This window comes from Argopecten irradians, chromosome 2 (assembly GCF_041381155.1).
Source record: "Argopecten irradians isolate NY chromosome 2, Ai_NY, whole genome shotgun sequence".
Taxonomy (NCBI): Eukaryota; Metazoa; Mollusca; class Bivalvia; order Pectinida; family Pectinidae; genus Argopecten; species Argopecten irradians.
The window spans coordinates 46,324,917-46,337,104 of NC_091135.1; the positions used below are offsets into that span (position 1 = coordinate 46,324,917).

General features: G+C 36.1%; 1 protein-coding gene across 2 annotated transcripts in view; it reads left to right on the forward strand.

Moving 5' to 3' along the window:
• Positions 1 to 316: 316 nt before the first annotated feature.
• Positions 317 to 12,188, forward strand: part of LOC138315688 (hemocyte protein-glutamine gamma-glutamyltransferase-like) — a 54,190-nt gene continuing 42,318 nt past the window's right edge. Inside the window, exon 1 of one of the 2 annotated variants that reach the window (XM_069256903.1) lies at positions 317 to 464. In XM_069256903.1, the coding sequence (XP_069113004.1) occupies positions 453 to 464 (12 nt within the window). In that variant the 5' untranslated portion in view covers positions 317 to 452. Of the gene's footprint in view, positions 465 to 2,357; positions 2,369 to 12,188 lie in introns of those variants that run through there. The other variant, XM_069256904.1, reaches the window with a different exon arrangement.

Genomic DNA, 12,188 nt, shown 5'->3' on the forward strand with positions numbered 1-12,188 from the left:
TTAAAATTTAATAACATATCGGTTTTAATTAGTTTTTAAAATTTAATAACATATCGTACACAAGTTCTCAATAGTTATGAGATTCACTGGAGACACCCAAACCTATACAGACAAGAAGCTTGAACAAATATCTTGTTTTCTTGATGTGTCCTTTTAGGAAATCATGTTTTTGTTAGACTAGGTATGAAAGGAAATCCAAATGCGTAGGCACCCGACCATGACTGCCAGTCTAGTGGGTGTATTGTTACATGGAGTTCAATATTGTCTTACAAGTGGTGCATTGGGGTGCATTACAATTGGAAATTTTTAAATACTAGAATATGCACCGGTAATCATTTTTTCAGGTAACGTGTCACGTGTACATTTATATGTCTGTATATATATACAGACTTTACTCTGAAGGATCAACAAGTCTTCTCTGTACCACCGAGCTATCCAGTTCTATATAACTTATGTCAGCTATGGTATGTATAAATAATTTAATGGCAAACTTATGTCAGCTATGGTATATATAAATAATTTAATGGCAAACTTATGTCAGCTATGGTATGTAAAATGATTCAATGGCAACTTATGTCAGCTATGGTATGTATAAATAATTTAATGGCAAACTTATGTCAGCTATGGTATGTATATAAATAATTCAATGGCAAACTTATGTCAGCTATGGTATGTATAAATAATTTTAATGGCAAACTTATGTCAGCTATGGTATATATAAATAATTCAATGGCAAACTTATGTCAGCTATGGTATATATGAATAATTTAATGGCAAACTTATGTCAGCTATGGTATGTCCAGATAATTTTAATGGCAAACTTATGTCAGCTATGGTATGTCTAGATAATTTAATGGCAAACTTATGTCAGCTATGGTATGTAAAATAATTGAATGGCAAACTTATGTCAGCTATGGTATGTATAAATAATTTAATGGCAAACTTATGTCAGCTATGGTATGTATAAATAATTTAATGGCAAACTTATGTCAGCTATGGTATGTATAAATAATTTAATGGCAAACTTATGTCAGCTATGGTATATATAAATAATTTAATGGCAAACTTATGTCAGCTATGGTATGTATAAATAATTTAATGGCAAACTTATGTAAACTTATGTCAGCTTGGTATATATGAATAATTTAATGGCAAACTTATGTCAGCTATGGTATGTAGATAATTTAATGGCAAACTTATGTCAGCTATGGTATTATAAATAATTCAATGGCAAACTTATGTCAGCTATGGTATGTATAAATAATTTAATGGCAACTTATGTCAGCTATGATGTTAAATTCAAGCAACTTATGTCGCTATGTATAAAATTTCAATGGCAAACATGTCCTATTGGCTATGTATAAATATATCAATGGCAAACTTATGTCAGCTATGGTATCTATAAATAATTTAATGGCAAACTTATGTCAGCTATGGTATATATGAATAATTCAATGGCAAACTTATGTCAGCTATGGTATGTCTAAATAATTTAAATGGCAAACTTATGTCAGCTATGGTGTATATGATAATTAATGGCAAACTTTGCAGCTATGGTATATATAAATAATTTAATGGCAAACTTATGTCAGCTATGGTATATATAATAATTTAATGGCAAACTTATGTCAGCTATGGTATGTCTAATAATTTAATGGCAAACTTATGTCAGCTATGGTATGTATAAATAATTTAATGGCAAACTTATGTCAGCTATGGTATGTATAAATAATTTAATGGCAAACTTATGTCAGCTATGGTATGTATAAATAATTTAATGGCAAACTTATGTCAGCTATGGTATGTAAAATAATTAGACTTCATGGTATGTAAATAATAATTTAAATGGCAAAAACTTATGTCAGCTATGGTATATATATGTCTAATAATTTAATGGCAAAACTTATGTCAGCTATGGTATATATAAATAATTTAATGGCAAACCTATGTCAGCTATGGTATGTATAAATAATTTAATGGCAAACTTATGTCAGCTATGGTATGTCTAAATAATTTAATGGCAAACTTATGTCAGCTATGGTATATATGAATAATTCAATGGCAAACTTATGTCAGCTATGGTATGTATAAATAATTTAATGGCAAACTTATGTCAGCTATGGTATGTATAGATAATTTAATGGCAAACTTATGTCAGCTATGGTATGTCTAGATAATTTAATGGCAAACTTATGTCAGCTATGGTATGTATAAATAATTTAATGGCAAACTTATGTCAGCTATGGTATGTATAAATAATTTAATGGCAAACTTATGTCAGCTATGGTATATATGAATAATTTAATGGCAAACTTATGTCAGCTATGGTATGTATAGATAATTTAATGGTAAACTTATGTCAGCTATGGTACATATAAATAATTTAACACATGCTTATTCTTAGGTATTATTTATTATTTTCTTGATTTATATCTTCTTGACTGAAATGTTCTCACACTAAGTAAACTTCAATAAACTGTTTAATGAGCTCTTTAACAAATACTATAATGACCATACATTTCTTTTAACATCTCAGCTAGGTTATAATGATTGAATTTAGGATTATTCTTTCAGCATACGTTCCACTCTTAAAACTATGTTTCTTGTTACTACTTAAAATTGGTAATTAATTACTCAAAATGAGTATTTTTTATGTAGAAAAAGTTGTCAGAAATGCAAGTATTTAATTTTATCATTTACGTCATTAAACTTTTAATAAGTAAATACTTTCTTAGTAATGCTTATTTAGTAAGCGAAAAATAACATGTACTTGAAATTTTCAGTATTTAAATGTATCAAACTTAAGCACTAATTAAAAGTTTACTTTATTGTGAGAAATTTACTTGATGGAATATTTTTACTTATTTAAAGTAGAAAAATATAAGTAATAATTTTATAAATTCACAGTAAGAAATCCACTGCTGACAAATGGTATTTTGTTCTCTATCAAAAACAAGAGCAGAAAATAAGTATTTTTCTTAAGTTACAAAAGTTACCATTACCACCATTGAAAAGTTAGAGCTTCTAATTTTACTTCAAGATAAAAATATTAAAATTGATTAATTGCCTGTATGGAATGAAGTACTGATTGCGCATGCACCAGAGGCAAAATAAATTATTTGATGTTGTTTTTTTGTGTTAATTAGTCACATATACACAATTAAACACCAATTATTATTCTAATGATGAGCATCGTTTATGCTCTGTCGGCGGTGGAACATCTTTTAGTAATAATGGAACCAGTTCAGAGTAAGTAGTCTACTTAAATGTAAGTAAAAATTGTATGGTTTATACCAGTTCACAGTAAGAAATTTACAAAAGGTAAAAAAAATAAAACAGTGAAAGACATATAAAATAACATTTATACACATACTGTAATAATGTGATATGTGTACTGTTAACTACGTAAGTAAAAATCTTCCTGGTTTGTCGATGATTCGGCACTCGTAATCACATTGAAGTTTTATCCTATCATATCAGTAACTGATCCTTGTTTTCGTTGATGCTTTTGTTGAAGTGAACTATATTCACTTTACATTATCTGAAATGTAGAAAAAAAATCACTCAATTTATTTTTAAAAAATCAGCTGATCTCTTCATATTATAGACATCTAATTCTAATTTTTATTATGGTTCTTGTATAAATGTATAAATTGGTATCTTTGACCTAGTTTCCAAGCCCTTTTCTGCACTGTATTTGACTCATTGTAATACAAATGTAATTCATGTATAAGCTTCTAAATTATAGTATGCTCCAAATAATTATACATTGATGCTACTTAAATGTGAATTTTCTGTGGTTAACGGCTCAATGATCCAACAATATTGATGCTCAAGAAGAATTTTACTGGCAATAATATGACATTAATCTTCTCATCATTTAATGTCTTAGATGAAATATATGTCCAACAAATATACTGCCTAACTGAGCGAATATTTTGACATGTCATCTTTTCTTCAGTAATCTATTAAAAACCATCAGGTTTAATGAATTAAAATGTGAAATCATTCAAATGGTCAGACAAACATATGATGCCTTATAAACGTTAGTTACAACACAGACATTTAATACACTGTAAAATTCTTGTTTTGTCTAATGTATGTAAAGGACTGATAGAAATATACCTGTATAAATCACTTTACAATTACAAATAGCGGAAAACTGTGCACCACAATTCGGATTCATGGTCTGACCGTATGTACTCATTTCACTGCACTGTAGATGTAAATATCATGATTTTTGGCAGTACTCCCAAAATAATTTTCAGCTCTTCCTATTCATTTAAAGTATTTTAATTCTCAAAATGTTGGTATTACTTGTGTTGGTGAATAACATATTAATTAAAATTTCTTCTTTGCGGGTATGAAAATGACGGCACATATAGCTTTAACTTTTACGAGGTCTTCAAATTGAAGAATAATTGGGAATGCCAAAACAACCTATAATTCAATCATTTCGTACTGCATATAATATTGATTCCAATCTCAATGCCTATTGTTTCTCGTTGTAGATGCTGTCAAACAAACTGTCCTAGTACTACATTTTACTTAATAATTTTCCATAGTTTATGCTATATACATGTGGGCCTGCTATGTTATATGCAATCATATTGAATACTATCAATACTGACATACAATCGTTGCTGTAAATACTGACATACAATCATATTGAATATTTGGTGTTCTGCACACAGGCATAGCTGTAAATACTAACATGCAATCATAGTGAATGTATAGTTGTCCTTCACACAGGCGTGACTGTTAATACTGACATGCAATCATATTGAATGTTTAGGTGTCCTCCACACAGGCGTGACTGTAAATACTGACATGCAATCATATTGAATGTTTAGGTGTTCTCCACACAGGCGTGGCTGTTGATACTGACCTGCAATCATATTGAATGAGTAGTTGTCCTGCACACAGACGTGGCTGTAAAAACTGACATACAATCATATTGAATATGCACACAGGCGTGGCTGTAAATACTGTCATGCAATCATATTGAATGTGTATTTGTCCTGCACACAGGCGTGGCTGCAAATACTGACATGCAATCATATTGAATGTGTATTTGTCCTGCACACAGGCGTGGCTGCAAATACTGACATGCAATCATATTGAATGTGTAGTTGTCCTGCATACAGGATTGGCTGTAAATACTGACATGCAATCATATTGAATGTATAGTTGTTCTGCACACCGTCATGGCTGTAAATACTAACATGCAATCAAAGTGAATGTGTAGTTGTCCTGCATACAGGCATGGCTGTAAATACTGACATGCAATTATATTGAATATGTTGGTGTCCTGCACACAGGTGTGGCTGTAAATACTGACATGCAATCATATTGAATGTATAGTTGTTCTGCACACCGTCATGGCTGTAAATACTAACATGCAATCAAAGTGAATGTGTAGTTGTCCTGCATACAGGCATGGCTGTAAATACTGACATGCAATTATATTGAATATGTTGGTGTCCTGCACACAGGTGTGGCTGTTAATACTAACATACAATCATATTGAATTTTAGGTGTTCTCCACACAGGCATGGCTGTAAATACTGATGTGCAATGATATTGAATGTGTAGGTGTCCTGCACACAGGGGCACAACGTTAAATACTGACATGCAATCATATTGAATGTGTAGGTATCATGCACAGGGGCATGACGTTAAATACTGACATGCAATGATATTGAAGCTGTAGGTGTCCTGCACAAAGGGGCATGACGTTAAATACTGTCATGCAATCATATTGAATGTGTAGGTGTCCTGCACACAGGGGCATGACGTTAAATACTGTCATGCAATCATATTGAATGTGTAGGTGTTCTGCACACAGCCATGGCTGTTATTACTGACATGCAATCATATTGAATATGTTAGTGTCCTGCACACAGGTGTGGCTGTTAATACTGATATGCAATCATATTGAATGTTTAGGTGTTCTGCACACAGGCATGGCTGTAAATACTGATGTGCAATCATATTGAATGTGTAGGTGTCCTGCACAAAGGGGCATGACGTTAAATAATGTCAAGCAATCATATTGAATGTGTGGGTGTCCTGCACACAGGGGCATGAAGTTAAATACTGTCATGCAATCATATTGAATGTGTAGGTGTTCTGCACATAGGCATGGCTGTAAATACTGACATACAATCATATTGAATGTGTAGTTGTCCTGCATACAGGCATGGCTGTAAATACTGACATGCAATCATAGTGAATGTGTAGTTGTCCTGCATACAGGCATGGCTGTAAATACTGACATGCAATCATATTAAATATGTTGGTGTCCTGCACACAGGTGTGGCTGTTAATACTGACATGCAATCATATTGAATGTGTAGGTGTCCTGCACACAGGCGTGACTGTAAATAGTGACATGTAATCATATGGAATGTGTAGTTGTCCTGCACACAGGCATGGCTGTAAATACTGACATGCAATCATATTGAATGTGTAGTTGTCCTGCACACAGGCATGGCTGTAAATACTGACATGCAATCATATTGAATGTGTAGGTGTCCTGCACACAGGTGTGGCTGCTAATACTGATATGCAATCATATTGAATGTGTAGTTGTCCTGCACACAGGCATGGCTGTAAATACTGATGTGCAATTATATTGAATGTGTAGGTGTCCTGCACAAAGGGGCATGACGTTAAATACTGACATGCAATCATATTGAATGTGTAGGTGTCCTGCACACAGGGGCATGACATTAAATACTGACATGCAATCATATTGAATGTGTAGGTGTCCTGCACAAAGGGGCATGACGTTAAATACTGACATGCAATCATATTGAATGTGTCAGTGTCCTGCACACAAGGGCATGACGTTAAATACTGTCATGCAATCATATTGAATGTGTAGGTGTCCTGCACACAGAGGCATGACGTCAAATACTGACATGCAATCATATTGAATGTTTGGTGTTCTGCACACAGGCGTGACTGTAAATACTGACATGCAATTATATTGAATGTGTAGGTGTCCTGCACAAAGGGGAATGACGTTAGATACTGTCATGCAATCATATTGAATGTGTGGGTGTCCTGCACACAGGGGCATGACGTTATATACTGTCATGCAATCATATTGAATGTGTAGGTGTTCTGCACACAGGCATGGCTGTAAATACTGACATACAATCATATTGAATGTGTAGTTGTCCTGCATACAGGATTGGCTGTAAATACTGACATGCAATCATATTGAATGTATAGTTGTCCTGCAAACAGGCATGGCTGTAAATATTAACATACAATCATATTGAATGTGTAGGTGTTCTGCACACAGGCATGGCTTTAAATACTAACATGCAATCATAGTGAATGTGTAGTTGTCCTGCATACAGGCATGGCTGTAAATACTAACATGCAATCATAGTGAATGTGTAGTTGTCCTTCATACAGGCATGGCTGTTAATACTGACATGCAATTATGTTGAATGTGTAGGTGTCCTGCACACAGGCGTGACGTTAAATACTGACATGCAATCATATTGAATGTGTAGGTGTCCTGCACACAGGCGTGGCTGTAAATACTGACATGCAATCATATTGAATGTGTAGTTGTCCTGCACACAGGCATGGCTGTAAATACTGATGTGCAATTATATTGAATGTGTAGTTGTCCTGCACACAGGTGTGGCTGTTAATACTGATATGCAATCATATTGAATGTGTAGTTGTCCTGCACACAGGCATGGCTGTAAATACTGACATGCAATCATATTAAATATGTTGGTGTCCTGCACACAGGTGTGGCTACTAATACTGATATGCAATCATATTGAATGTGTAGTTGTCCTGCACACAGGCATGGCTGTAAATACTGATGTGCAATTATATTGAATGTGTAGGTGTCCTGCACAAAGGGGCATGACGTTAAATACTGACATGCAATCATATTGAATGTGTAGGTGTCCTGCACACAGGGGCATGACATTAAATACTGACATGCAATCATATTGAATGTGTAGGTGTCCTGCACAAAGGGGCATGACGTTAAATACTGACATGCAATCATATTGAATGTGTAGGTGTCCTGCACACAGAGGCATGACGTCAAATACTGACATGCAATCATATTGAATGTTTGGTGTTCTGCACACAGGCGTGACTGTAAATACTGACATGCAATTATATTGAATGTGTAGGTGTCCTGCACAAAGGGGAATGACGTTAAATACTGTCATGCAATCATATTGAATGTGTGGGTGTCCTGCACACAGGGGCATGACGTTAAATACTGTCATGCAATCATATTGAATGTGTAGGTGTTCTGCACATAGGCATGGCTGTAAATACTGACATACAATCATATTGAATGTGTAGTTGTCCTGCATACAGGCATGGCTGTAAATACTGACATGCAATCATATTAAATATGTTGGTGTCCTGCACACAGGCATGGCTGTAAATACTAACATGCAATCATATTGAATGTGTTGGTGTCCTGCACACAGGCATGGCTGTAAATACTGACATGCAATCATATTGAATGTGTAGGTGTCCTGCACACAGGCATGGCTGTAAATACTGACATGCAATCATATTGAATGTGTAGTTGTCCTGCACACAGGCATGTGGCTGTTAATACTGACATGCAATCATATTGAATGTGTAGTTGTCCTGCACACAGGCGTGGACTGTAAATACTGACATGCAATTATATTGAATGTGTAGTGTCCTGCACACAGGTGTGGCTGTTAATACTGATATGCAATCATATTGAATGTGTAGTTGTCCTGCACACAGGCATGGCTGTAAATACTGACATGTGCAATCATATTAAATGTGTTGGTGTCCTGCACACAGGTGTGGCTACTAATACTGATATGCAATCATATTGAATGTGTAGTTGTCCTGCACACAGGCATGGCTGTAAATACTGATGTGCAATTATATTGAATGTGTAGGTGTCCTGCACAAAGGGGCATGACGTTAAATACTGACATGCAATCATATTGAATGTGTAGGTGTCCTGCACACAGGGGCATGACATTAAATACTGACATGCAATCATATTGAATGTGTAGGTGTCCTGCACAAAGGGGCATGACGTTAAATACTGACATGCAATCATATTGAATGTGTCAGTGTCCTGCACACAAGGGCATGACGTTAAATACTGTCATGCAATCATATTGAATGTGTAGGTGTCCTGCACACAGAGGCATGACGTCAAATACTGACATGCAATCATATTGAATGTTTGGTGTTCTGCACACAGGCGTGACTGTAAATACTGACATGCAATTATATTGAATGTGTAGGTGTCCTGCACAAAGGGGAATGACGTTAGATACTGTCATGCAATCATATTGAATGTGTGGGTGTCCTGCACACAGGGGCATGACGTTATATACTGTCATGCAATCATATTGAATGTGTAGGTGTTCTGCACACAGGCATGGCTGTAAATACTGACATACAATCATATTGAATGTGTAGTTGTCCTGCATACAGGATTGGCTGTAAATACTGACATGCAATCATATTGAATGTATAGTTGTCCTGCAAACAGGCATGGCTGTAAATATTAACATACAATCATATTGAATGTGTAGGTGTTCTGCACACAGGCATGGCTTTAAATACTAACATGCAATCATAGTGAATGTGTAGTTGTCCTGCATACAGGCATGGCTGTAAATACTAACATGCAATCATAGTGAATGTGTAGTTGTCCTTCATACAGGCATGGCTGTTAATACTGACATGCAATTATGTTGAATGTGTAGGTGTCCTGCACACAGGCGTGACTGTAAATACTGACATGCAATTATATTGAATGTGTAGGTGTCCTGCACACAGGTGTGGCTGTTAATACTGATATGCAATCATATTGAATGTGTAGTTGTCCTGCACACAGGCATGGCTGTAAATACTGATGTGCAATTATATTGAATGTGTAGTTGTCCTGTACACAGGTGTGGCTGCTAATACTGATATGCAATCATATTGAATGTGTAGTTGTCCTGCACACAGGCATGGCTGTAAATACTGATATGCAATTATATTGAATGTGTAGGTGTCCTGCACAAAGGGGCATGACTTAAATACTGACATGCAATCATATTGAATGGTGTAGGTGTCCTGCACAAAGGGGCATGACGTTAAATACTGACATGCAATCATATTGAATGTGTAGGTGTCCTGCACACAGGAGGCATGGCTGTTAAATACTGACATGCAATCATATTGAATGTGTAGGTGTGTCCTGCACACAGGCATGACTGTAAATACTGACATGCAATCATATTGAATGTGTAGGTGTCCTGCACACAGGCGTGGCTGTAAATACTGACATGCAATCATATTGAATGTGTAGGTGTCCTGCACACAGGTGTGGCTGTTAATACTGACATGCAATCATATTGAATGTGTAGGTGTCCTGCACACAGGCGTGACTGTAAATACTGACATGCAATCATATTGAATGTGTAGTTGTCCTGCACACAGGCATGGCTGTAAATACTGACATGCAATCATATTGAATGTGTAGGTGTCCTGCACACAGGTGTGGCTGTTAAATACTGACATGCAATCATATTGAATGTGTAGGTGTCCTGCACACAGGGGCATGACGTTAAATACTGACATGCAATCATATGAATGTGTAGGTGTCCTGCACACAGGGCATGACGTTAAATACTGACATGCAATCATATTGAATGTGTAGGTGTCCTGCACACAGGGGCATGACGTTAAATACTGACATGCAATCATATTGAATGTGTAGGTGTCCTGCACACAGGGGCATGACATTAAATACTGACATGCAATCATATTGAATGTGGTAGGTGTCCTGCACACAAGGCAAACGTTAAATACTGACATGCAATCATATTGAAATGTGTCCTGCACTGCAACTTAAATACTGCATGCAATCATATTGAATGTGTAGGTGTCCTGCACACAGGCATGGCATGCTAAATACTGACATGCAATCATATTGAATGTTTGGTGTTCTGCACACAGGCATGGCTGTAAATACTGACATGCAATCATATTGAATGTGTAGGTGTCCTGCACAAAGGGGCATGACGTTAAATACTGTCATGCAATCATATTGAATGTGTGGGTGTCCTGCACACAGGGGCATGAAGTTAAATACTGTCATGCAATCATATTGAATGTGTAGGTGTTCTGCACACAGGCATGGCTGTAAATACTGACATGCAATCATATTGAATGTGTAGTTGTCCTGCAAACAGGTGTGGCTGTAAATACTAACATGCAATCATATTGAATGTGTAGGTGTCCTGCACACAGTGTGGCTGTTAATACTGACATGCAATCATATTGAATGTGTAGGTGTCCTGCACACAGGCACAACTGTTAAATACTGACATGTAATCATATGGAATGTGTAGGTGTCCTGCACACAGGCATGGCTGTAAATACTGATATGCAATTATATTGAATGTGTAGGTGTCCTGCACACAGGTGTGGCTGTTAATACTGATATGCAATCATATTGAATGTGTAGTTGTCCTGCACACAGGCATGGCTGTAAATACTGACATACAATCATATTGAATGTGTAGTTGTCCTGCATACAGGCATGGCTGTAAATACTGACATGCAATCATATTGAATATGTTGGTGTCCTGCACACAGGTGTGGCTGTTAATACTGACATGCAATCATATTGAATGTGTAGGTGTCCTGCACACAGGCGTGACTGTAAATAGTGACATGTAATCATATGGAATGTGTAGTTGTCCTGCACACAGGCATGGCTGTAAATACTGACATGCAATCATATTGAATGTGTAGGTGTCCTGCACACAGGTGTGGCTGTAAATACTGACATGCAATCATATTGAATGGGTATAGTTGTCCTGCACACAGGCGTGGCTGTAAATACTGACATGCAATCATATTGAATGTGTAGGTGTCCTGCACACAGGTGTGGCTGCTAATACTGATATGCAATCATATTGAATGTGTAGTTGTCCTGCACACAGGCATGGCTGTAAATACTGATGTGCAATTATATTGAATGTGTAGGTGTCCTGCACAAAGGGGCATGACGTTAAATACTGACATGCAATCATATTGAATGTGTAGGTGTCCTGCACACAGGGGCATGATGTTAAATACTGACATGCAATCATATTGAATGTGTAGGTGTCCTGCACAAAGGGGCATGATGTTAA